This window comes from Mchenga conophoros, linkage group LG12 (assembly GCF_057382185.1).
Source record: "Mchenga conophoros isolate Kocher_MC1m ecotype Shallow Benthic linkage group LG12, M_conophoros_male_GT1.1, whole genome shotgun sequence".
Classification (NCBI taxonomy): domain Eukaryota; kingdom Metazoa; phylum Chordata; class Actinopteri; order Cichliformes; family Cichlidae; genus Mchenga; species Mchenga conophoros.
The window spans coordinates 28,155,187-28,181,688 of NC_140537.1; the positions used below are offsets into that span (position 1 = coordinate 28,155,187).

Here is a 26,502-nt window from a genome sequence, read left to right on the forward strand (position 1 = left end):
GAATAAAGGGGATTGTGGTTGTAACAAAGGGCTCCTGGTGCCAGGTGGTTAGCCACAGTGATACAGTACCACCCACAACCCATCACAGCCTCCCAGAGGCGACCTACTGTGCGAAGAATGAGCTGTTTACTAGTGTTTTGTTGTTTTTTTCACTTTACACGTCTGCTTAAAAGCTTCAGTAGTTTTTGTTCGGTTTGGTTGCACTCCAACTAAAAGAAAATAATAAAATAATAATAATAATAATAATAATAATAATAATAATAAAAACGCGGTAGCAACACATTTGCATAGCATTCACTATATTTAAACATACATCCTTTACATCCTTTAAATATGCCATCTATCTATTAAAAATGTTTAAAAACATTTATAACGTGCATATGTCTCTCTCTTTCTGTTACACACACATTTTATGTGTGTTGTCCTGAAATGTAAACGCATTTTGATTCTCCTTTAAATAATAAATAGGCATACATTTGAAAACAATAGCATGTCGTTTATATTGATCTATTTTATGCAATAAAACGGGCGTATTTCTGTTGAAAGAAATGACGAATGCAGATTTCCTCATCAAGAATAAAACTTGTTAACTTGTTAACTTGGAATGGTCCCGCCCACCCGACTGCATCATCAAGCATCATCCGGGCCGGAGCCGACATCCCTGACGTCAGCCCGCTCCCCTGAAGCACCGGTCCGACCGGAGCGCTTCGGTATAAACTTGGAGCGGAGGGACAACCAGCTCAGTCAGAGCGGCAAATACAAGAACACTCAGAGTTACTGCAAAGACAACGAGAAGAGATCCTTTCAGAAGATTTCGTGTCTGGTAAGAGCTTTTTTCCTCCTTTGTATTAAGATGTCACCGCGGTGGAGGTTTACATGCACCAGAGGATTCTCCTGCAACAAACTCCGTTTTACTACGTTTCCCTGTCGCTCGTTATTATGAAACAGTAATTATTAAAGGTTATTCAGTTAATTGGATCCGCTTTATGTGATGATGATAATGGTGTTGCAGGGATTTTGCGCGGTTCCAACTAAACGTGTCAATTGGAATTAATTATCATGTTTTATAAAAAACAATCAAAAGGAACTGAACATTTTTTTAACTGGTGTGTAGTCTTGTGATAGAGATATATTAAGGTGTCTCTTGGCATATAATGCCATAGATTAAAACAATTAGAATAATAGTACAGCATAAACAGCCAAAACTGTACTAACAAGTGTTTCAGCTAATACAGGATGTCGGTTAAGGTGTGACTTTTTTCTTTGTCTATTTAATGTCATGCACGTTGCAGCACCACTCATAAAAGTTTTGGGTAAGCTGTGTGAGGAAAAAAAACTATCTTGCAGCCTATGAAGTCATTTATGTGGAACATCTCATACTTTTCTCACCCTGACCTCAGCAGCTCTCTACATCCTCCTCCACCTGCTAAGTTTGGTGGGAGTCTAAAATCACATACAGCACTTTTCAATTTGCGTAATCAAAACTGACACAAATTGCTGTACAGCTTCTTTAAAACATGGTGATATCGTGCTTTGCTGCTGGACTGTGTGTGTATTATCAAGCTGGATTCCACAATGCCTCAGTATGTGTTTCTGTGTACCAGCTTGAGCCAAGCCGAGTGTGGCTAATGAGCTGGATCTGCGTCTGAGCTGGCGCCCTTGAGAGCGTTCTCCTCCTTAGCATCTGTCAGCGCTGATGTTCTCCATCGCACTGATAATCTGTACTGCTGTGTGCTGAGAGAAAGTAGAGTTTGTAACTGGTATCTGCTTTCCTGGCAGTGTGGTCAGCTGGATTTTTGCCTTACACTTATGTTTGTGAGTCATAGGATCAGCACCTGGGGTCTTACAGCTTTAAGCCTTCTTATATATCTGTAGTCTTCCTTTCTGACCAAACCTTCATTTACTTCACACAATGGCCTCGAGACTGGATGTAAAATACATCAATGCCTACATGTGTCTCTGCAGACCTCGAGCTGGTGTGACTCAGGAGGATTCATTCTCTTTCTGCTGACCTCTGGGATTTAATTCCCCAGAACACCCTACCGTTTTTTTGCCTTTCTTCGGTTTCTTTCTGAGGTCTTCATCCTTGCATCCTGTCCTGCATAGCTGTCTCAGATTCCACTATCTCGCCACTTCTAACATCAGCAACTGCTCCCATAACCTGCATTTCTTCATTTTAGGAGCTTGGGTTTCATTCCGATAAAGATTGCAAAGTATCATATTGCACACAGAGGGAAGGCAACAATGCTGCTCTCTGTTCTGTGGGAGTTTACGGAGCCAGATCACAGCTGCTTTGTTGAAGCTTGACTGAAATCCCCCGAGTAAAGAATGCATAATACCTTCGAAACATCTTACATGACATCACATGCCATGACAGATCCTAACAGTCACTCTACACACATGCAAACCTCTTACTCAAAAGAATAATACCTACTGAAAGTATGGTAAAGATTCAGCAATACCATCAGGTCAGACCTGTTCAACGCTTTAAAGTTCAGAACCTCTTCTGAGAAATACCAGTAAGAAACCAACTGTAAATTTTTACGCTGTAAAGGTGTTTCCTCTGCTAATTCCCCCATGTGCACCAGTGTGAACAGTCCTCCCACTCTTCACTACTTTATTAAGTATCAAGTGTGATATTTGTGTAGATGAGAGACGGGAAGAGTGACCACAAACATGCTCAAAGTACTAGAAATTTGAATTTCACACAGAGGTGTAAACTTTGTTCCTTCACAGTCTCTAACTTTAACATTTCAGCTTTGTCTCTAGTAGAGAAGCATGCCTGACCCTTTTTAAACTCAGTTGCTACTAATTTTTGCTGAAAAATCTGATGTCAGAGACCGTGGACAGCACTTAAGACCGATTCCTTAAAAACACCAAAGTAGCATGAACATAACTGCTCTATGTGTGTGTTTGTGTCTGTGTGCATCTTATCATCTGCTGCATATGTTTGCTGTTTTCACGTGCTGCAACTCATAGCAGCTGTTATGACTCACAGTCTGACTGTTGCTACTCTGAAAATGCTTTCATTTCTTCCATTCATAACTGACCCACTAACTGGGGGAACCACACTCTCCACAGAGTGCATACTTGGTTGTACATGTTTCAGCTACTAAAAGTCTGGGTGTAACAGACCAGTGTGTTAAGCCTCTCAGTGCCAGAAAGCTGTATTGTGTCTCATTTAGAGTTTACTGCTATTTATTGCTTAGGATACTGTTTTAGATCAGCTAGGGTTATAAACTGTTATAAGATCATTGCTACTGCAAAGTGGACCAAAGACTACATAGATATCTGTAATTAGTTGGAATACTGTAATAAGATTCCATATTTTACACTTTTATTATTATTACAACATTAAATTTAAGTCATATCAGATATTTTCCTTTTGAAATAGCCACTTTTTTAGTTAAAAACAGATTAAAATAGGCCAGACAGATAAATGTCTGACTTTTTGTCCATGCTTCTGCATTATTATCCACATAGATGCATTAAAAGTTGTAAAACCGACCATATAAAACATATAGTTGTACTGTAAGATTACCAAAGGAATGTTGTTTTTTTATGGCCCCCAATTGGGCCTCCGCATGAAAGATATACTAGAAAGGGTGGATGCACATATGTTAACATCCGATGAGTGTTTGTCGGCAAGTGTTTTCGTGCTTGCGTGTGTTGATATGTACGCCCGTTTCCTAGATACATGGGGCCTGTGCTGGTTGTGTTATAGCAGGAAACACATGTTTTAAGCTGACAGGGCCAGAGAGAGAAAGAGGGGCGACTGCACTGAGCTGAACAGCTGCACAAAGGAAACAAAAAAGAAAGTAGTGTTTTGTTGTCGCCCTGCCAGTTAGGTTCCACTGGGGGGTTACAGCACAGGACAACAGGGTTTTTATTTGTCAGAGTCAAGAACAGCCTCCAAGAGACCTGCGTTCTTAATGGTGAGTGTGTGAATTTGTGTTTTCATAGTCAAACTCTGAGAGGGAGTCTTTGTTCAAACAATGAGGAGAATGAACACTAAATCTTTGTGTGTGGGAGTGTTGATTAGCTCCACGTTCCTGAGCACTTTGTGCGTGTATGTGCGTGTATGTGTGTGTGTGTGTGTGGGTGTTTCATATATACTGATATATGAAAACACAATGCAGTTTTCTATTAGCTCAGTCAACCGCAGAAGGTGATTCAGTGAAGAACAAGCCAAAAGAGAAGAGAGGGCAAAATGTATGCAGATGTGTCTAGGTCTTTGCATGCTTGTTCATGTCAGAGATTTTTTGGACTATTTTAAAATCACTTGGAAATTCTTTATATGGATATTTTTTAACTTTTCAGGTCAATTGTGTCCAGTGTTGTCCTTTTTTCTTTCTTTCGACTCCTGCTTCTACTCACCCCTCCTTCTTCTGTGACTCATGTTTACTCACACTTGATTGAGGAGCTACAGATGCTCCTCTCTACCACTTTTCTGCATAATTAGACTCTTCTATAACAGAAATGGAGCAAGTGGGATATCAAACAAAAAAAAGGAAATATAAATTTAGTTACTTTTTCTTGGTCTTTTGTTTTTTCCTTGAACTTCCCTTTGAAGTTCTGAGTCACTTTGTCCTCACACAGCTGCTGCTTTGCTCTGGTAGAGCAGGAAAGCTCACAGGATGGTTCAGAAACTGTTTTTCTAGTGTGCTGCGTTTCATCGCTCGAGGGCTGTCTGGACTGTGTTGTTTGATGTGGCGATCACGCTTTCATTTTTTTTAGTTTTTTTAAAGACTTTATCTGTGTCCTGTTTATTCCCAATGGGAAAGAAGTAGATTAAATGACAGACAGTGATAATAGAGTCTTTTTTGGTATGTAAATTTTTAAATAAATAGGATGATATGGCCTCATAGGAACGTAAAAATAAGTGAACTGAATATAGGTCAGCATTGAGTTTATTCACTTTCCTATGAGACAGCTCTGCAAATGCTGCTAAAACTTCCTCTCTGAGTCAAGAAGTCAGCTCGGCTTCAAGAAACAAGGAATGACCCCCAGGTTCCCACAGCTACCCCACCTCCCCCCACCCTTTCCTCTCAGAAACAAGCTTAGGGATGGAGGAAGGACCTACAGTACAGCTGGGAGGAGGTGACCAGTGTTCATCATTTTCCTGTGATTGTTGGCTTAGTATTGGTGACAGATTAAGGAGAAAAGCTTAGATTAACATGAACATGACCTCACTTTCAAGTCAGTCACCTGACTGAAAGTCGAATATTTGAAGTGATCTGAATTGTTCCGGTTTTTGCACAGCTGCAAGTGTTTTCACTGTGTGTACGTAGTGACAATGACAGCGATGGTTAATGTCTCGATATGCAAAGAACATATTAACTTTGAGAGAAAGTGGAAAAAGAAGGAGTCGGTTTTGTCTTTATTTATGACCTATTTCACAGCTTTAGGAAATGACTATTCATAATTTTTATATTTCTCATAAACCATTGTAAACACAGTCACGTAGCTGCCAATGTATGCTATTCTTTGTCTGTGTTTTATTCCCTGATCCATCCATATGTCCATATAAAACTGCTTCTAATATGTGCATGTGTTTTCTTACTCCAGCAAACAGAAGACCTCTGGAAAAACCATGACCAGGTCACTGCAACTAATAGTGCTCCTCTGTGCTCTCTGCTGCTGCCTAGCGGACAATGTAAGTACTACAGAACAGTACCTTAAGCTGTCTTCAACCTACTGAAAATCCTGCATATTTTACAAGGGCTTATCTCAATACAGTCCAATTCCTGTGGTTTATTATCCACTTGAGCAAACATTTAGCCCGTTTAATGTGTTTGAATTTGTGTTTTTGCTGTATGACAGTGTGCCACTGACTAGCGATAGCATTCATCAGCATTTTATTTTAAATTGTCTAATTTAAAGTTCATACGCTGACTGTTGCTTGAGCTGGAGGCTGAAGCCGTTCATCCAGTTCCCATGCATGTCTGCTCCATGTTTTACTGGTCCTTTCTATTGCAGGTGGAGCTTCTCCGCACTAAGAGAGGGACTCGTTTTTACAGAGGTGAGCCTTACAGGCAGCCAGCCAGAGGGACGCTTTTGATTATTCATGTCCAGAAGTCTTCACCTTCCACTGACACCTCCTGTGAGCCTCATTGTACTTTTGTTCATCTCCTCTAATAACACCAACTTCTTCTTCATAATCATCAGTCTTTTCATTTTTTGCTGTCAGCCACGTGTTTGTGTTCCTCCCTCCTGTGTTTTTATGTTTCTAACAGTATGACAGTTATGTTTTTCTGTGTTTTCTATCATTTTATTGGTTGTATACTTATGTTTGTGTGGTGTTTTCAGTACTTTGCATGGATAGTGAGACGTCTGCTGTGCGTAGTTTTGGGGACACTTGGCTACAATGGAAGGGGCAGCGTGTGGAGTATTGCCGTTGTGATTTAGGAGGACGAGCGCGTTGTCATATTGTGCCCGTAATCAGTGAGTGTGACATGGATGCACATACACACAAACACAAGGAGACTGTCTGACTGACTTTTCTAATCAGTGTTTTGTTTCCATTGAGCAGAATTTAAATGTACTATTTGTTTATCTGTCTGTCAGTCTTCTTTCCTGCCCTCACTGCCCTCTGCCTTCTATTATAACTTCAGTTCACCTCTAACGGGCTGTTATAACCTCAAATGATTATTTTTTGTTGGCTTGCCTCGGTTATGTGTCCAAATCCCTGTTATTTCAGTGCATCCAAACGAAGAGCTGCTGGGTTTTCTGTGTTTTTGAGTGGGCGTCGTTTAGTCTGAGATTATTTGAACTAGATTCTCCAGACATGCCCTCGTGCGTACTTTCACCCCCACTGACGAATTCTGTGAAGGCTGATTACCCCTCCCTCAGTCAAATTACAACCACATTTTCAGTCTGCCAAACTGCAACATCTGTGAGCTCATACCACTGGGAGTGACAGCAGAGCTGTTATTCTAAGCGTCGGCCTTTAGGAAATGTTGAAATAATAAATGAAAACGAGGACTGCAGATGGCATGAAACCACTTCTGCTCTACAGAGAAATCCTTGACCTGACATAAAAAGTTTCAAAAAGAAACTATGATGATATTTACTACAAGTAACAAGAAAGTCCGGGTGAACCATGCACAAAGACTTTTGCATAATCCTCAATGTTTCACTGTAGTATATGACACACAAGCCTCAAACCCAATCTGTGCAGTGGTCATGGCACATCCATCATATACTAACTATTTAAACTGTTAGTGGATGACGTGTGGCTGACTAAACGGCGCTCTGTCTGCCTCTTCCAGACTGCTACGTGTCTCAGTGTTATAATGGAGGAACCTGCAAGGAAGCTGTGTACACTTCAGACTACATCTGCCAGTGTCCCCGAGGCTTCACTGGGGCTCAGTGTGAGATCAGTGAGTATTCAAGAAACACCTAAACACCTAAATCGTGGGTTTTCAGCTAGCGAACGACCAGAGATATAAAAATAACAATTAATATAATCTCATTATGTTTTCATTTCAATTTCAAAAGTGCCAAAAATCTTATTCTTTCTAATTAACAATCCCAAACCACAAATATTCAGTTTACAGTTACAGAACAGAAAAAAAAGCAACAATGAAAAAGCTGTTAAAGAAGAGTTCACTCCAAGTTTTCAACATAAAACTCGCCAGTAATCGTTTTTTGGTGACCTAGGTGACTCAAATGATGGTAAATAAAAAAAGGAAAGAAATCCACAAACTTTGTTGTGAAAACTTTATAGTAATAACTAATTTTGGTTGCCAAACCAAAGAAGCTGCAACACAGCTCAACCAAGGGTGGTTGCACTCAGTATTTCCTTCCTTTCTGTCACAAGAATACACCTTTTATCATGGGTAGATGGACACTACCGATGGTTTATATGATCAGTGTTTATAGGTTGGCTTTAAATTCAGGTGTTTTCTACCTCCTCCAGTATTAACATCAGTATAAAAACTGTGCACCAGGAGCTTCATGGCATGGGTTTCCATGGCCCAGCAGCTCCTGTAGGTGTAATGTGTAGGTCTTACATGAAATTTGTAGATGTTCATGAGCAACAAAGTCACGATTTCTGGAAAGAGACACTGACTTTTTCAGATGATTTTTTTGTTTACAGCTATGAGGCCCATAAGGCGAGTGTCACTTATATTTAGGACAAAGCAACATTTCAATAACCAGAGTCTCCAATACTGGACAGGTCACACCTAAACAACCTAAAATAGACAAATAGCACTACAGGCTGGAGCAAAACACATGCGATTGATTTGTACTGTGCTTTTAAAGCAGCAGTGACTTCGGGTGTGTCCATAAACTGGTGGTCTGATTAAAGCTTGTTAGTAACTTTTGATAAGATCACAGTCTGACTGTGTGACTCATACTACTGGTGTCATGGGCCTGTGGTTTGGAGGGAAGACATAAGGATCATAAAGGATGGAAAGACATTCTGGGATATGAATGTTTTTGTTTCTGTGGCCCACTTTTAATCACTTGAAGGACACTCCACCCTCTCAGTGGAATAATTATCTGAACTTCAGCGGTCACAGGCAAATGATTTTAGTGAAAAAAACTACGAGTTAATATGGCCAGGCTATAAATCTGATGCATTTACAATCATCATAGGTTATGTTTGGTCACTGTTTTAAAACCACTAATTGGAAAACAGCGATATAAATGCTATTAGGGCACAAATTTAAAGCCTTATGTAAGAAATAGCAATGTTTTCAGAATTTATCCAAAAGCTTTTTAATAGTCTACAGCTTTTTCAAATCTAAAAAACCCCTGAAAAAAACAAGAACAAGACATATTATGTCGGAACAACTTACTCAGACCAGTTATTACGTTAATATCAGTCTCATATATAAATTAGCGACTACCACTGTCTGTTTCTCTCTCCAACAGACACCAATGAGAAGTGTGTTGTGGGGCAGGGTGATGGGTACCGTGGCACCGCGAGTGTCAGCCAATCAGGAGCAGAGTGCATCAACTGGAACTCAACATCTCTGAGAGGAAGGAGGTTCACGGCTCGAAAAACAGACGCCATCAGCCTTGGACTGGGCAATCACAACTTCTGCAGGTACCTGTGCTGGAGCGTCTGCGTGAATATTTCATTTGCTATCTATAAAAAATAACAAGACTGGGATTGTTCGTCTTGAAAGCTGGTGGCCTGGTGTTAACAAATACTGGAGTAGACTGGAAAACATAATATCCGAGCCTTTTACGGAAGCTATGAAGATGTTCCCTTATTGTCTTTGTGTTTCTCCTTATGTCAGGAACCCTGACGGTGACAGCTCTCCCTGGTGTTACATCTATAAAGGCACACAGATTGAATGGGACTTCTGTTCTTTGCCCAGATGTTCAGAAGGTATAGATATACAAAATCCTAACATGTAGAAAGATCAAATACCATTAAATGTGGGCTTACATACATCTGTCCATATGTGCTCTTTGGAGCAGATAAGCACAGAGAATGTGCGCTCGGCTCTGGCCAGCAATACCGAGGCACAGCATCTGTCACCAAGAGCGGCTCTCGCTGCCTCCCGTGGGACTCTCCCGCTGTCAAGCGCAAGATGTACAATGCTTGGAGAACGGACGCATTGGAGCTGGGACTGGGCAGCCACAGTTTTTGCAGGTACATAGGCCAGCACCTATTTTAACTTCCTTATAATTGCAGTACATTTGATGTTCTACTTTTAAATGAGAAAAAAAATCTCTTTTTTTATTCAACAGAAATCCAGACAATGACGCAGGTCCATGGTGTCACACCTACAAAAATATGATTCTGACCTGGGAGCTGTGCGACGTACCAAAATGCTGTGAGTTCCTTTACATCAATGAGTTCATTTGGCAGCGATAGCAAAGACAGAAGTTAAATATTGAGACTGAGGATAACCATAGTTTTCCTTTCTTTAGCGAGACGTCCGCCTATGCCCACTCTTGACCCGCGTGCTCCCACCACTAATAACAATAACAGAGGTAGGATATCTTCACAGCCAGTGAAAACACCTCAGACATAACCAAAAGTCCCTCCTTCTGGGTGTCGATTAATCCTACTGTCGTTCAACCATCATTCTCCAACCTGTCTCTTCTGTAGGAACATGTGGCAAGCGTTTAGACAACACTTTATCCCAACCATCGTTCCGCATGTTTGGAGGCAGAGCGAGTGAAATCACGGAGCAGCCGTGGCAGGCGGCCATTAATTTTTACCAACCCCGTCACAAAAAGCACTTTCATCTATGCGGAGGAATCCTCATTGATTCCTGCTGGCTCCTGTCTGCTGCACACTGCTTTGAAGAAAGGTAGCACTGACTTCCAGCTTTCACACATGCACGCACATACACTAAACACTAGTCGAACGTGTTTGCCATATAGCAAACAAATGAGTGCGCTCTGTCTTTTCAGAAACGATGTAAATAAACTGCAAGTAATTTTGGGGAGAACGTTTCGGAAACAGAACTCCAGCAGCGAGCAGATTTTCAGCGTGGAGAAACTCTGGATCCACGAGAAATATGACAAGGAAACATACGACAATGACATCGGTGAGTGAACATTTCATTGTAACAGAAACAATAATCCAATATTTTTTTATCTTTGTTTCGAACTTTTCATTTATTAATATAAAAGTTTAAAAATAAACTTTTAAACACAGCAGTGTAAACCTATAGCCCAAATTAGGTTTTCAATACAGTGCGTAAACTTAAGATTAATTTCATAGTCGGTACAAAGAAAGGTATCGCTTGTACCTTAATCCAGAGACACAAATACACAATTGAACTTTTGGTCATGTCTTTGAGCTTTTGGCTTTGTATGATTTAGTCTGAGCCACAGCAGCCCCTCCCGACTGTATTTCAAACTTTCTGCAAGAAGGTAGGGTGAAAGGGGCCAAAAATGTCTAATTTTAAGAACATGACCTGAAAAGCTGCACCAAGGTCCTCTTTATAAGCACACAATCATTGCCAGACTAAAAAAAAGAGCTCTTAGTCAAACTGTTTGTGTGGAGAATTGAGGCTACTTTAGTCATACTTCAATGTTAATAATGAAAACAGAATGAGACGCTTTAGTGAACTTGTTTTCCTCCAGCAGTAATGATATGGAAGCTTAAGTGGGCAGCAGAGGCTTGTTAAAACTTTAACTCAACTCTCAGTCTTCATCCCACATTTTCCCAGTGCATTGCCTTGACTTTCCTTTGGTCACTCTTTCCACTTGCAGCCATTTTGAAACTTAAGACGGACGTTGGCATCTGTGCTGTAAAGTCTCCAGAAGTTCTTCCGGCGTGTCTGCCCGAACGTGGGCTGGTGCTGCCCGACTGGACTGAGTGTGAGATCTCAGGCTACGGAAAAGACGCAGAATGTAAGAAAACTAAATCATAGCCTTTTTTTTTTCATTTTTTATGGCTACTACTGTACTTATCGCACAGACAAGTTGGTGTCATTTTAAGTATCTGAGCAGCAGGGGACAGTATAGGCAATCTAAACTAATGCAACGCTCTCTTCACAGTTTCTCCAGAGTATTCTGACCGTGTTAAGAGAGGTTATGTTCGCCTGTGGCCCAAAGAGCGCTGTGTCCCAGGGGTGCTGTCTGGACGCACAGTTACCTCAAACATGCTGTGTGCTGGTGACACTCGAGGCCTGGACGACGCCTGCAAGGTGAGAACACCCACACTTATCCTCACAGTTAAATCATGCTCATAACATTATAACTTTTATTTTCTTTACACTTTCCCTTAAATTTGCTTCTTGGATTCAATTACAGGGAGACTCTGGTGGCCCGCTTGTCTGCAGATACAATGACAGGATGACTCTGATGGGTGTGATCAGCTGGGGCGATGGGTGTGGGCAGAAAGATAAACCTGGAGTCTACACCCGTGTCACCAATTACATTGACTGGATTAACAACATAGTTAAAGCAAACCCGGTTTAAATCAAAAGAAGATGCAAATGAGATGCTGGAGACTAAACGCAGAGGGTGGAACAAATATGTTTATCATTAAGTTGATAGACTGAGACACCCACTGGACTGTTGAGGGCTGGCTCTAGATCCCACCAGACAGAAAGCTTATGTGATAATGGCCATTTCTACAGAGACACACACGAAAGACCTCAATCGGGAGTTTTTGTGCTCCTGGGTTTTATGTTCGTTACAGTCTTCAGTGTGAAAGTGAAAAGATGAACTGAAAACACATTTTTTACCTTCTTTCTGGGAGGTTTTAAAGCTGTTTCCCCCCCTGAGCACTGGCAGTTAACCTATCTAGATAAATAGGAAAAAATATGGATATCCCTCTGCTTTTTGTGGTTGACTTTATGCTGGTTTATACAAAAATGACACAGTGGCACGCTTAAGATCAAAAGCACTTTTAATCCTCACTCAAAGCAGGCCTTTACTTTGCAGAGTACAGTGAAACACATGGGGATGTTTCTCCACAGGGCATTTTAAAGTCCTTTGTCAGGAGGACTTGTCTTATAGCTGAGAGATACATTTACTTAATTAGTTTAATGCAAAATGTTCTGCATTTGCTCACAAAAGGGCCTTCATCCAAACCACAATCTGCTGGTTCAGATTCTGCTTGTTTTTGCAGATTTTAATAGTTTGGCACTCTGCTGTGTTGCGCTGTAGATTTGAACTTGTGGGAGAAGGAAAACTGTGTCTTAGGAAGAGTTCAGCTGCACCTGGGCTGAGCCCATACTTGTATGTAACATGTATATTATATATTGTATACTGCTTATTGACTGCAAAACTCAAATCTGTAAGAAACTCATGTCTTTTGTGAGAATCTGGATTTTAGAAGTTTTGTATTAAGTTAATGTTCATGTTTGTTTTATATTATTTTGTAGAAATCTAAATATGTTACTTATCCCTGTATTGCCACTTGATAATTTATTGTTGCTTGATAATTGTTATTGCCTTTCTACCATATTCAGTAATACCATTGTCAATAAATAACATTTGAAATCATTTTATCAGATCATTTTAAGCTCATCTTTTTCTTTCTGTTGGAGGAAATTAAGTATGTTCAGTCTCATTTATAGATAACGACAGCCACCCTAACAGGTACACCTGTTCAACGGCTACAAACATCGATCTGGCCAATCACAGGACAGCAGCTCAGTGCATTTAAGCATGCAGACCTGATCAAAACTATTAGCTGAACTTCAAAACAAGCATTAGGATGGGTGATTTAAGAGACTTTGAACTTGACATAGTTGTTGGTGACTGACCAGCTGGTCTGAGTATTTCATAAACTGCTGAGAGAATGGTCCACAAAGGAGAAACTCAGTGAGTGGCAGTCCTCCCAATATAAATGCCTTGTTAACAGAGATCAAAGGCTAGAGTGCAGAAATAACCTAAAAAACAGTTGTTACAACCAAAGTATGCAGAAGAGCATGTCTGAAAGTATAACGTGGAGCCTTAACGCAGGAATGTTACAGCAGGACTGGATACCTCTCCTGTCAACTAGGAAGTAGAAACAGGCTCATTAAACTGGGACAGTAGAAGCCTGGAAAAATGTGGCTGGTCTGCTGAGTTTCAACTACATTCAGATAGCTGGGTCAGAATTTGGCACAACCGACATGAAAGCATGGATCCATCCTGCGTTGTATCAATGTTTCAGGCTGCTGCTGTTTCTTTGGCACACTTTGTGTTCTTTAGTACCAATTGAGAATTTTTTAAACACAACAGCCCACCTGAGTATTGTTGCTGACCATGCCCATTTCCTTATGACCATAGTTTACCAATCCCAGCTGGTTGCTGCATTTATCAGGATACACACCATGTCATGAAGCTCAGACTCTCAAACTGGTTTCTTGAGCATGACCATGAGCTCACTGTACTCGAATGCCCTCCACAGTAACCAGATCTCAATCCATTAGAAAACTTTTGGGATGCTGTCAAATGGAAGCTTCACATCATGCATGTGCAACCGACAAATCTGCAGCAACTGTGTGTTTATCTTTATGTCTCTAACATTGCCTGTTTCTAAATCACATCCTCTTTAAAATGATTTACAAGGCTTTTTTTTAACCCTACCAATCAATTATTTATCAGTCAGAAAGGTTCATAGTCAAAATTCAAACATATATTGGAAGATGGAAATTCAAGTATTCCTAATGAAATAATGATCTTTGACAATAATAAAATTATAAAGTGATGGAAAAAGTAACAAAACTGGTTGAAAGATCCATTTAAACTGTCAAAACTGGGAACAATTTTATTATGTTAGAGCAGCAAATGTAATGTTTTACTCTTACAAGGTATAGGTTACTTTTACCAATGTAAAGGCATTTGTATTTTAATAATCCAGTGTATTACTACACACCAAATGTGAGTGATGATTCATCAAAACATACCGAAGCATTATTTAAACCTTCACTTTCCTAGTTTAAAAAACACAACAGTTTTCTTTTATAATAGTGCTAGAAGAAATGGCATCACTAAAGTTATGATGCCAGCATTTTGTCTCCTGGAGGTTCAATAAAGTAAATAAAAGTATCTTCAACATCACATGCTAAACGAGGTCCTATCATTTAGTTAGGAGTAATAGCTTCATTAAATACATATATACTGTGTTAATATTTTATTTTTACAGCATACAAAGAGAATGTCCTTTGCTGCCTGCAACAAATCAGCAATTTCAGTTGGTTATATGACTGTTAGGTAGGGAAATTTGGAGCCATGTTCAAGCTGTGCAGGAGGTCAGTTAAAGGCAGACATTTGAGCAGCAGGTGAGGCTGTCTCTCTTACTGTTACAGGTAGGAAATGCAAATGAGTCCAGCTAGAGCTGATTCACACGGTCTCTGGCTCACACGCTTTTAATCTATAAAGCATTTGCATCCAAGGACCGAAACAAAGACATATCCTCATGACTTGAGCTGTGAGACGGGTCCCCAAGTCGTGAAAATGGTAAAGTACTGTTTAATTAAGTTTGTTATATTTTGGTTTATGGTCTGATAACTTTGGGTGGAGTGAGAAGGAAGCGAGCAGGTGTTGTCGAGGCCCACTGTAAAACTTCCATGTAGTTATTTTTAGCTCACCTTTATTTCTTCTTTGGAGTTCGGACTGTGGGAAAGATACGACGGCAGAGATCATTTTAAAGATGTGATTGTATGAGAGTTTAAAGGGTAAACAATGAAAATATCCCAGAAAACTAGCGTTTAGAGACAAGTTGAAGGTAAACTTTTACCTGCAGGCATCTGTAACGACCAAATAAATGTCCTCTGGCAAATCAAACAAGTTTGTGTGTTGCTTGATGGTTTCCTGAAGTTATTAGATTTTGTTGGATCAAACACTGAATCACAGTTTGGGTTTGGTGCTATTTTTAATTTGCGCTTCAGTTTCACTTCCTGGTTTGAGAGAAATTAAACGACTGTTGTTGTGATCTTTTTGTACAGTTTAGTGGAGACGTTCCCAACTCTCTCTGAGGTTCTTGTAGAGACACCGACTGACGTTCGAACTGAAATCTTTGCACGTTTAACTCTTTTATGTCTAAACATAAAATCTGCTCATACTGTATAAATGACATAGAGCTACAGAAGTACTTTGGCAACACAAAAAGTCTCTTTGCACATGTGATTCAACAGGGTTCAAGTTCCTCTTGCTTTTAGCAAACAGTTCTTGCAGGTACATTCTCCTGTACATTAACAAACATCAAACACAAAGGCGAGCTCCAGCTTTTGATGTTTGACTGCAATATAACTAGTACAGAAAAGGCAGAACATAATCTTTCCACCTTAAACAAATGTTAAATTTCATGGCAGCTGTTTGTGCAGATAGTTTCTGAGATGAAAAGTATTTTTTAATTCCTATCAAATATAATTGCTCGTGATAACAGATGACTAGTGTATTATTTGAATAATGCGTGTCTAGTCCTTGTTTGCATCAGATTTCGCTCCACAGCTGCGTGACTTTTTCCTCTTTCCTCCTGTTTACTCCCACAGACTCTGACACCACTTTTTTCAAATGCTCCGCTTTTTATAAAATTTCTCATCTACAGGTAGCGTTTTAACACAGCTCTTATTTTAAGACAAACTTTAGCATTGTCACTGTAACCTAACTCAGCCTTAACATGTAGACATGCTTGGGATTAGAGAGAATGTCGTGAATAGCTGACTAGTGATTTACTTCTCCTTTTTTATTACCTTTCCCCTGCTCCTCATTTATCAGGACTGAAACACCTGGTTCCTGACGTGTTGTGTGTACAGACCGAAAGTGATCTCTCCCTGCCTGTTTATCATCATTTACATTACATCAGCACTTCCTCTACAGCTGCCTCATGCACTGGGACGAACTCAACTTCCTGATATTACTTTTGTAGTGAATTCCACCGTCTTCTGTAACCTCAGTTGTAAACAGCTACACATAAACTTGAATTTCACAAATATTGTTAGTACACTTTTGTTTCAAAGCTTATTTTGAATAAGATGTAGCAGCAATCAAAAGCCAGACAGATCATTCATGAGGATACAGTTGGGAAAAGTTGACATACCCTCATCATGGACATGAATGTCATGGCAGTTTTGGCTTTTTAAAAACTGCTCCTTTTTTCAGGTGGGAATGATTGTATAACATACACAGTTAAAAAAAGAAGAATTGGATGCAAAAAGTCCAATTTATTCTAATGCACACAGGGTCAAAAGTATAAAAATATTGATAGACCCTGCTGGTATTTGGTTAAATGTTCCAAATCAAGCTGGACGCCAACCAGACACTTTTGTTAACCATCACCAAGCATAGTCTGTCTGGAAGGCTGACCACTCCTCACGGCAGAATTGGTAGAGTCTATCTACACTAGCTGGCTTCCTGGCACAGACCTGGCTTTTAAGTGTTGCTCACAAATTTTCAGATGGGTTGCCATCAGAAGGTCAATGTTAGCCCGCTTTATCAAGTCCAAAACCAGTTTTGTTGTGTTTTGAGGATCATTGCCCTGCTGGAACATCCAACTTAACCAAGTTTTAACTGTCTGCTGTTTGATTTGGAGTGAAGTTGAAGAATTCATTCTCTATTATTCCAACAAATTGTGTGACAGGTGGTACAGTGTCCTTAGTTTTGAAAGCCTCACCTTTATGTCCTTCCTAATATTGTGGCCAAATTGCTAAATCTTTGTCTAATGTGACCAAAAAAAACTTATTTTGCTTGTCCATGTGGGGAGCTGTAAATGTCAGTTGAATTTGAAGTTGTTGATTTTGCAGCAGGTTTGTTTTTCTTTTTTTGTCAGCACCCTCTCTGTTCACGGCAATTTGAAACTCACTTCAAACCCAAATCATCACACTTGCAGCAGTTAGTTGTTTGAGCTGATGTGCTGTGTTTGGTTTCCCAAATGTGGCACTGTGCATCATAGGATGCGATACAGGATAGTACTGTTATAAACTTTGGCATTTATCATGAAAACTGACACCTGCTGAGTCACAGATGTAGCTCCTGGGATTTGGCCATTTCTCTGAGCTTTGCACAGTCAGACCTTGGAGTGAATTTGCTGGGACATCCATGTCTGGGAAGATTGTCACATTGTGTTAACACAATCGTGAAAACTGTAAAGAAACAAGTTGCCAAAACTTCTGCTTTTACAGAGCTGCTCATACTTGCCCTGTGAAAACTTTCTTTTTTATGGGACTTTATGTTTAGGGTGGTGGAAACAGTGAATACAGCAGGTGTTCTGTAATCATGGGCTTTATGGACAATAAAGGAGGCACGTTTCAGGAGAGAAGAAAAAACAGCTTTAGATTATCAAGCAAATTATGTCATATAATAATTATCTAATGTCTACAGAAAAAACAGTGTATGCTTGGCCAGTGAAAGCGCTTATAGGTAATTACAAAAAGACAATTTTATGTCTTTTATTTAATGTTGGGAAGTTTTAAAAGATAGATATTCTTATATGATTGTTTACAGAACTGTGTCCTATCCTACTGTATTTTCATATATTATATTGGCAGATAAAAGATTAATATATCTCTGAGAGTAAATTACACCACAAAAACATACCCTACAAACATTTTGAAGTATTTACATCCTGTGTAAAATGATACAGTGATACCTCAGGTGCTATTTTGTACTGTGTTTTTGTCTCCTTTTCTGCACCAAATAAAGCTCCATTGTTATGTGACCTTATCCAAAGAGCGAAACTGATTCAGACAGACAGATGAAGCTGATAAGTAACTGAAAGTAAATCATTAGGCATGCAGTTTAAGAATAATGGGCTGTGTCACATAGAGACAGCTAAATATCTGTGTTTCTGTCGCTCTGCATCTACTCGTCTCATGAAATCTGGGTATTTGTTCACTAATTTCTGTGGTTTCTGGTGTTTTTCAGAGTTTCTTTGGAAGACTGAAGAACCTGTGAGTATCATGACCAAGACAGAAACCTCATTCATTCTCATTCTTTCCTGCTAAATGCTTATTGTATTAAAGTATTCTCTGTCCATGTCTTTTCTCCCTTCTTCCTTTCAGACCTCCAGCTCCTCCTAGGAGGACGGGTGGGATTTGTTTTCACTTTATTAAAGCTGCTTTGATGCCTTTTGTACATCTCTTATGTTCATTCATATATGTTTGTGTCCTACAGATAACAATGCAGCATTTGGGTGGCCGGAGGATGAATTTGTAAGTAGGAAGAGAACAAGTTCTTAAATTTTTGTACTTTTTCATTCAAGTTTTGGGCATTTTTAGGGGCAGGATTTAAGTACTGAATAGGCCAAAAACAATACGTATTGTGAAGGGAGCTGACGAACAATCAAGCAGACATCTCGGTCTTAATATTAACAATACGCAGCAATGCTTTATCATGATAAAGCTAAATAGCTTTACAATATTAGAGCAGGGTACACACTGAACAGAACAGCAGTCTATCTCATGGCAGCCATACTGCTAAAATATTAAAGTTGTATAGTTTGTTTGGAAATAATTGTTAATATTGTTAAGATTACCAACCTTTTCTCACGGCAGGATGATGACAACGACATGTATGAAGCTCCTCCCTGTGAGCGACCGGCTGTCAAAGTGCCACCGAGAGCAGTGGAGGAGAACGTTTATCTGGGTAACATCTGAGTCTGGCAAACTTCAGCACAGATACCGCAGACAGTGAAACACGGTCTTTTCCCCTGAAATTCTTTCTGCTTTTTGCAGAGAGGACTTCCAAACCCGGTGTAACACCGAGGCAGGTTGCACCTCCACCCAGACCAAGCAAATCCTCGGTAATAAAAGCTCAGGGTCTATTTCTTTGTGCCTGTCAACATAGATGTTTTACCATGTTGTAACTGTTTTTTTCATTCGGAAACCTTCGCAACGGCAGGATGCCATCAGCAAACGTAAGTAACTCAGCTCTGTTTGATGATTTTTAAAATCTCATCAGTCCTTTTTTTCCCCCCTACATTTTTACGCTTTCATTTGTGTACTTTAATGAATCACATAAATACATTTATCTCTCTCCAGCACCTGAGGTCATTAGAAGTGATAAGCCAGGGAGGAAGAAGATGCCGCTTCAGACAGTCCCTGTAGAGGAAGGTAATCAGCACCAACACAAAATATTATTTTAAAGGAAGAGCGCACCAGAGTGTAACTGAGTGAAAACTGACTGTGAGGAAGATTCTTTAAGGGGTGATATGGGTGCTTCTACTACTACTTCTTATAATAATAATAATAATATTAATGAAGACTATACTATGTTTATGAGTTTATTAGCCATGTGGTATTTCCAAAAGCTGCTTGATAAACTCAGGTTGCCAAACACTTGTAGCCTCTGCTTGATGTTTCCAGCAGCAACATAATTTGGAGCTGTGAGCAAAACAAAGAGGAGAGTGCCACCTGCTGTAGTGCCACTGAGCTGCATATTAAACATTACAAAATAAGATGCAAGAACCCAAAAACTGCAGGCCTCAGAACAATCTTCTGCATTTCAAAATGATGAATATCTCAGTTTTTTTCCTTTCAATCTACACTCAAATACATTCACTCAAATATAAAGATATTTCTCAGTATTATATAAATCATATTACATACGGTGTTTTCTTTCAATAATTTTGGGTTGGGAAAATGCTTTTAAGCAGAATGGGTTTTTCCATTTCTCACCCCAGTTTGTATTGATGCATCTCTTATGGAAACGAAGAGCTTCAGCTGACACTGATTGCTGTGTAAAATGGGAAAACGACCAGGATGTTGATGCTAATATTTAGTGAAGTAGAAAAAAAAATCTGAAAATGTAAACAGGCCTATTTTTCATTTGAATATTGCGTATTTTAAGTATGTTACATAGGTAAATAGATTTGTGGTAGTCACTTTCATTGCTGGTGCTGTGTCGTAAACAGACGACTAACTTAAGCTCCTACCTGGCGTCCACATAAGTGGACATCACATTTTGGCTTATTTAGACCAAAATACTCACTTTTGCTCTGCAAGGGCCTGATATGCACTTACAAGGACATTATACTGCTACTGTTCTATCAAAATTTTAAATAAGAATCCTCAGATGTGGCTCTTATTTTTCTTAAAAACAAAAATAAGGTAAAAAAAAAAAATCTGATAATTCTTTGTTTTTACATTCATCGGGCCCCAATATGCCCAAATATCAAAGAGAAATTAAAAATGCATGCCGTGGAAGAGTTCGGGTCTTAGGATTAAGGATTATTCTAATTACTTACTGAATAGGTGCTTCATTCTGTGTGCACATGCTGGTAAGCATCACCACTGTATATTTGTGATATGGCAACATAGATCACTAGTCTTTTTTTCTGCATTTCAGATGTGTACCTGGATCCAACTGAAGAACCGGTGACTTAAACATTATTATGTTTTCTTTTTCTTTTATGTGTAATAATATACACACAAAAGAGTGTCAGTTTGAGTGTGTGTGTGGGAGGTGCAAGGAGTCACCCACGACATGTCTGCACTCAGAGGGGGCTGTTGTTTCTTAAGGGCCTTTTATAAGCAGTCGGTTGTCTTTTGCTACACCAACAACTACATAAATGTACCAATACCCATGCATCTTCTTCTGGATGGATGGGTATTCTGGGGCTGGAGCCTATCCCAGCTACCATAGGGGAAGAGGCGGGGTACACCCTGAACAGGTCGCCAGTGTGTCACAGGACACGGCCATTCGCACGCACATTCACACCCATAGGCAATTTAGAATCACCAAATAACCTAAACCCACTAACTGCATGTTTCTCTGTAGTAGCCAGAAAGAATGCACACAAACATGGGGAGAACATGCAAAGTCCACACAGAAAGGTCCCGGTCAGATGGTGGGGTCAAACTCCGGACTGTCTTAGTGTGAAGCAACAGAGCTAACCATGCCTAGATAAACATTTACATGAACATTAAATCTTAGATAAGTCACTAATACCAAAAGCCAATAATACCTGCACAGCTGCATGAATGTAATTTGATGTTTTCTTCTGTATGGAGAAGGTTAATGCCCCTTTGCATATCATATTTGTTGGTTTGCGTTACAGGACGATGATGATGATGACCTTTATTTAGAACCAGAAGCAGGTAAGTTCAAACACACTACATAGGCAGTAGTTCTGAGGCATTGATTACAAGTTTATATGAAAGTGTTTGAAAACCGGAAGTTACTTTTACTTTCCCCCCTCTCTCCAGCTTGCTCTCCTCCCCCGCGTGGGCCCATGAAGATGCCTCTGTCTCCCAGGACACCGGCACCTCCTCAAATACCCTTGTAAGTTCATCTCACTCTGTTTCAAAGCAGCTTTCATCCTATTTGCAGGCAAGCTATGATACAATATGTCTTTATAGCTGTGCATTCTAGACAATCATGTGCATTTTTTTATGCAAATATGGTATTTATAATAGGGAAATTATGTGTTAAAGTCCTGGTAGTAAATATGCAATAAACATTAGCCCTCTCACTGTCTGCAGGAAGAAGCCTTCAATCCCCAGAGATAAGTCTGTGAGTGTGTCTATTAATCTCTGTGCTTCATCTTTAATTTTCTTATGCTAAGCTGGGTCCTGATTTAAAGTAAGCTGTCAGGATACAAGATGAGTTTTAAATTCTTACCCCATATTCCCATTTCCAGTGTCTGAAATTAAACTTACAGGTATGACACAGCAGTAACATTTATTCCCTTTTTCCAGTATTTTGTTTTGCCTCCATTAGAGGACAGAAAAAGAGGTCAGAACCACATCTTCCTTGCTAATTAAATAGATCCAGACAGCTCACAGTCAAAAGATATAAGGAGTACATACATTGCTTCTATAGGTCCTTCGGCAGAAGAGAAACGTCCCACTTTTGCAAAGCCCCCTCCACCAATTCCTGGTGCTAAGCCGCATCTGCCAGCAATCCTGAAGGAACCTAAAGCCAGGTAAGAGCTGACAAATACAAAGAATTTGTGCATCTATATATACTGTGTATATATTGTACAACTTGCGACTAAAACATTCTGGGAACACCTTAATTGGGTGGTTTTTTCCTTCAAAGTCAGCTTCACATGCATGTCTGGTGATTTTGTTTTACTTCTTTTATGTCTGCTTTGGTTCTTAAGATAGGTAGAGCTGTTCATGTGTCACTAGCATTACAGCATAGCATGCATATGGCTTATTTAGTGAGTCACAAATACACAAACGTTTTATGGTTTTACTACTGTTTACTTTCAGTTGCAACTGGGAACTCAAATTTCAAAGTTATTCAGGAACACCATAATTGTATGATGATGAAATTTACTTCACTGAGACCCTAATGGACTCGCAGAAAGTATTATTCTTTTCTTACAGTTGTTCTGTATGAGGAAATCGCTGCTTGCTTCTGCTGTTACATTGTGAATTTGTAGGGATTCACTCACTTTTAGTGCTAGCCTCAAGTGGCCATTAAAGGAACTGCAATTTTTGACATTTCTTTAGTGTTGTGCCAAAAAGTAATTTCAGATGTGTTTTTTAAGTGTAATGTCATTGCTTATGTTAGTGTAGACTGTAGTATATGAAGGGATTATATATAACGTAAAGAAATGACACATTTTACAGGTATTGTTATGACACTGGGTTATTGTACCTACATTACAATCAAACCACTCCCTTCTACACAAAAACACATCTTTATAGAACTTCTAGAACTTCTTTATAGACTTCTAACCTGTGATAGGCTCAGAATGGCTTTATATCGTTAATGATAGATATACTTGATGTGTATTTCACAGATTGTAAGCCAACAAATAATTTACACCTTAAATACAGGCAATGCTTTTTTTGGGTGGATTATCACTTTCTGGCACAGCACCTGACCCTGACACCTTATCACTAGAGCTGACCCCCATCCACAAGACCTGCAAGTGTGTGCATGTCAGAATTAAAGTTAGTGTCTAATGTTAGCCTTCTTTTCTATTTTTCAGCCCTCCAAATCCCCCAATACCAGACACTAAGCCTGTGGGTAAGCTCAGTTTTCTTTTTTAAGTCTCTATTAAATCCAAAGGGATGACTGATGATCATTTTGAGTATATTTATATTTGCACTTTGATGTAATCGAAACACAGTTTTCATCATACTTAAAAAAAGAAAAAACAAAACAAAACAAACAAACAAAAAACAACCAACAAAACATTTGACTGTTGCCAAATACAGATTTCCCATGAACTTGTGCTTGACAAACAACTTATCTTTATGTGTTTTAAGCCTCCTATGGTGGTATGAGGGTAACCAGACATAACAGCCTGGAGGTAAGAGGTGAACTGTAACTTAGCTAAAAGTACTTATACAATGATGTGAAAATCAAAAATCCTGAATTCAAAAGACCCCCCCCCCCCCAAAAAACCCCCCCCCAAAACAAAACAATTTCTCTTATTAAGGAAAAGAAAACCTCTCTATATATGTATATCATTCTTAGTGTAGTGGTTTACACATTCACTTATCGAAGGAGACACAATCCCAAATATCTACGCATAGCAAATTTCAATAGATATATGAGACATGTTTTATAGGTGCGCAGGTAGAGAAGTGTTATATAAGAACCAAACATTTAACCAAGTTTGAGATGTTTGAGATGCATGAGAAACATTTTTAGACAGAAAATCTTAATTTGAGAAATGACTGGTAAACTTCACATTCATGTAGTAGAATATTTACTACGAAATGTAATGATTTAGTAAATAGTATAGTTCAAATTCGTCCTCATGTAGAGAAGGTTAGTAAATGCACTTATACTTCACATTGTTCTGTCTCCCTATGCTCGCTTTCTTTTTGTGTCTTTCCCCTCACCTCCCAGCTGATTGGCTGCCCCTCCTTGAATACTTTCAGTTTTTTACCTTACAGTATTGAAGTGACTTCATGAGACTGTTGTTGTGATTATACTACATAAACAATCCTGCATTAAAGTGGGTTTGATTCTCTTATTGATATATCTGCTGTATGTTTATGTTTCAGGATAGAGAATGGTTTGCTGGTGACTGCAACAGAAAGACAGCAGAGGATCTCTTACAGAGAATCAACAAGGTAAACCTGGTAGTTTTAAAGTGATATAAAAAAAAATAATGATGGTATGTCTCGCTGACACTCAAACATAAAACTCAAACGAAAGCTAAACCTAAGTCAGACAGCTTCAGGGCTCCATGGCAGTGATTTATTTTCCATTTCCTCCACTTACTCTCCCTGATGCATGTGGAGTTTTTTTACATTCCCCCTATTCATTCCACGATTCATCCATTTATCAGTTTTAGTTGTAGCCTGCTTGACTATGCTTTCATATCTGTCAAGGTTTCCTAAGATGTTCTTTTACATCTAGTTTTATTTATTAGATTTTCCTCTTCTCCTCCCTTTCTCCTTATTGCAGGACGGTGCCTTTCTCATCCGATACAGCTCTGCCCAGAGCACTCACCAACCCTACACCCTTGCCGTGCTTTACCAGCAGAAGGTGTACAATGTTCCCATTCGCTTCCTGGTGGAAACTAAAGCCTATGCCCTTGGAAAGGAAGGAAAAAAGAACGAAGAGGTGAAAAGACAAAGCAGGATATAAAAATTCAGGAGTTACTGAAGCCTATGAAGAATTCCGGGCATAATTTAATCACACTTCTCTCTTTATCTTCTGCTTTCTCTTAGACTTTCAACAGCCTGGATGAAATGATTTCTTACCACAAGAATAACCAACTGCTGCTGATTGACAGCAGGAGCCAGGCCAAGCACACAGCACATTTAACCCACCCTGTATGCACTTAAAACTACACTGAAACAACCTGTTCAGACGAATCATGAGGATAATGGCACAATCACTTACTGCAGGGCTACTGGGTGTCAATCCCAGAAATGTAGTTTCATCTTTATGGAATCTATAACACATAGTACTTTTTTTCATTTTAAATAAGGGAAAGGAGACAGGGTAACTTTCAGTGCACCGAGTGGTCGAAAAATCCTCAGTGACACACTGCCTCAAGATAGCATGAAGTTCAGAGCTCGTCAACTTTGGTGCCTGTTTGCACCATATTGTCATAGTAATGAATAGGTAACTGTTGATGGTAGGCTCTAGCTGTGAGGATGTTTAGCCTTACTGTCATCACTTTTAAAAATACAAAAGCTAAAGTTCTGCTGTTATGAAGCATTAAAATGTCTCAAGAGCTTCACAGAATGCAGCTAATATCTATCTATCTATCTATCTATCTATCTATCTATCTATCTATCTATCTATCTATCTATCTATCTGTATACACTACAAGTTTGAATTTAATTGTGTCTTTCCATTTGGTTATTTTAATGACTTTGACCTATTATATTATGTGTACTCTCCCAGTTTGCATACGTGAGACAGCTGCTCTCTACTTTTAAAGCTAAAATAAACTTTCTTTTTTAATAAAGGTTTTATTTAGGGCTGGATCAGGTGATCCTGAACCATGTCTTAGTTATGCTGCAATAGACTTGGCCTGCTGTGTGTGTGTGTGTGTGTGTGTGTGTGTGTGTGTGTGTGTGTGTGTGTGTGTGTGTGTGTGTGTGTGTGTGTGTGTGTTTGTGGAGGTGAGGGTCTTTTCATGTTGCACTGAGACTTTCTTCTTCACTTGCAGCTTTTCTTTTTCAATGTGCTTATACACCACTATTGCATTTAACCATTATCAATGATTAAACTCTGTCTCCAACTGTGTGCAGAACCTCCCTGAGTCTGGTTTTGGACTGGAGGTTCTTCCTGCTTTTACAGTGTTTTTCCTTCCTACACTCACCAGGTGCTTGCTCACACATCTTTGTCTAATTTGTGTTTCTTTCTAATATTGTAGATGAAAGAATAAAATATGGTGGTGAGACCTCATATGATGTGTTATGTATTGTTTGGAGATGGTGGCACTGATAAAAACACAGAAGGCCAAGCTGGACGTGGCAGACCCTTGGAGAAGGGTGTGAACAGAATGGATAAGACTAGGTATGAATACATCAGCGTGACAGTAGTTTGGAGATAAGGTTAGAGAGACTAGACTGAGATGGTTTGGATGTGTGCAGAGGAGGTATAGTGGATATGTTGGATAAAGGATGCGGAATATGGAGCACCAGGGAGGAAGAAAAGAGGCAGATGATTCGCTGGGGCGACCCCTAAAGAGAGCAGCCAAAAGAAGAAGACAAA

General features: G+C 39.5%; 2 protein-coding genes across 6 annotated transcripts; both read left to right on the forward strand.

Moving 5' to 3' along the window:
• The first annotated feature begins 676 nt into the window (after positions 1 to 676).
• plat (plasminogen activator, tissue) lies at positions 677 to 12,924 on the forward strand. 4 transcript variants are annotated; one of them, XM_085295016.1, is made up of 15 exons: positions 677 to 823; positions 5,569 to 5,656; positions 5,980 to 6,103; positions 6,310 to 6,444; positions 7,272 to 7,382; positions 8,884 to 9,058; positions 9,255 to 9,346; positions 9,439 to 9,613; positions 9,712 to 9,797; positions 9,895 to 9,957; positions 10,076 to 10,280; positions 10,384 to 10,520; positions 11,191 to 11,331; positions 11,479 to 11,627; positions 11,734 to 12,924. In XM_085295016.1, exons 2-15 carry the CDS (start codon positions 5,594 to 5,596, stop codon positions 11,899 to 11,901), a joined length of 1,824 nt encoding a protein of 607 aa, XP_085151142.1. In that variant the 5' UTR covers positions 677 to 823; positions 5,569 to 5,593; the 3' UTR covers positions 11,902 to 12,924. The 4 variants fall into 4 exon arrangements, with proteins under 4 accessions (XP_085151142.1, XP_085151144.1, XP_085151145.1 ...); XM_085295018.1 differs by having other exon boundaries at positions 5,980 to 6,022; XM_085295017.1 differs by lacking the exon at positions 677 to 823 and adding an exon at positions 3,751 to 3,935.
• Positions 12,925 to 14,746: 1,822 nt separating this feature from the next.
• LOC146562815 (SH2 domain-containing protein 6) lies at positions 14,747 to 26,155 on the forward strand. Of its 2 annotated transcripts, none has more exons than XM_085293157.1 (19): positions 14,747 to 14,877; positions 18,283 to 18,308; positions 18,381 to 18,445; positions 18,532 to 18,569; positions 18,912 to 19,002; positions 19,092 to 19,159; positions 19,258 to 19,273; positions 19,398 to 19,469; positions 20,704 to 20,732; positions 21,416 to 21,455; positions 21,564 to 21,639; positions 21,840 to 21,870; positions 22,056 to 22,092; positions 22,180 to 22,282; positions 23,303 to 23,340; positions 23,583 to 23,626; positions 24,330 to 24,398; positions 24,736 to 24,894; positions 25,002 to 26,155. In XM_085293157.1, exons 1-19 carry the CDS (start codon positions 14,875 to 14,877, stop codon positions 25,116 to 25,118), a joined length of 1,122 nt encoding a protein of 373 aa, XP_085149283.1. In that variant the 5' UTR covers positions 14,747 to 14,874; the 3' UTR covers positions 25,119 to 26,155. The 2 variants fall into 2 exon arrangements, with proteins under 2 accessions (XP_085149283.1, XP_085149284.1); XM_085293158.1 differs by having other exon boundaries at positions 18,420 to 18,445.
• The last annotated feature ends 347 nt before the right edge of the window (positions 26,156 to 26,502 follow it).

Excerpts from the sequence above, each read along its gene's own strand:
- plat (XM_085295016.1), top strand. The coding sequence starts at position 5,594 with ATGACCAGGTCACTGCAACTAATAGTGCTCCTCTGTGCTCTCTGCTGC. Across the intron at positions 9,347-9,438 it reads TTTGCCCAGATGTTCAGAAG|ATAAGCACAGAGAATGTGCG; the intron begins GTATAGATATAC and ends TCTTTGGAGCAG. Across the intron at positions 9,958-10,075 it reads CACTAATAACAATAACAGAG|GAACATGTGGCAAGCGTTTA; the intron begins GTAGGATATCTT and ends TCTCTTCTGTAG.
- LOC146562815 (XM_085293157.1), top strand. Across the intron at positions 18,446-18,531 it reads AGCTCCTCCTAGGAGGACGG|ATAACAATGCAGCATTTGGG; the intron begins GTGGGATTTGTT and ends TGTGTCCTACAG. Across the intron at positions 23,627-24,329 it reads CCAGACATAACAGCCTGGAG|GATAGAGAATGGTTTGCTGG; the intron begins GTAAGAGGTGAA and ends TTTATGTTTCAG.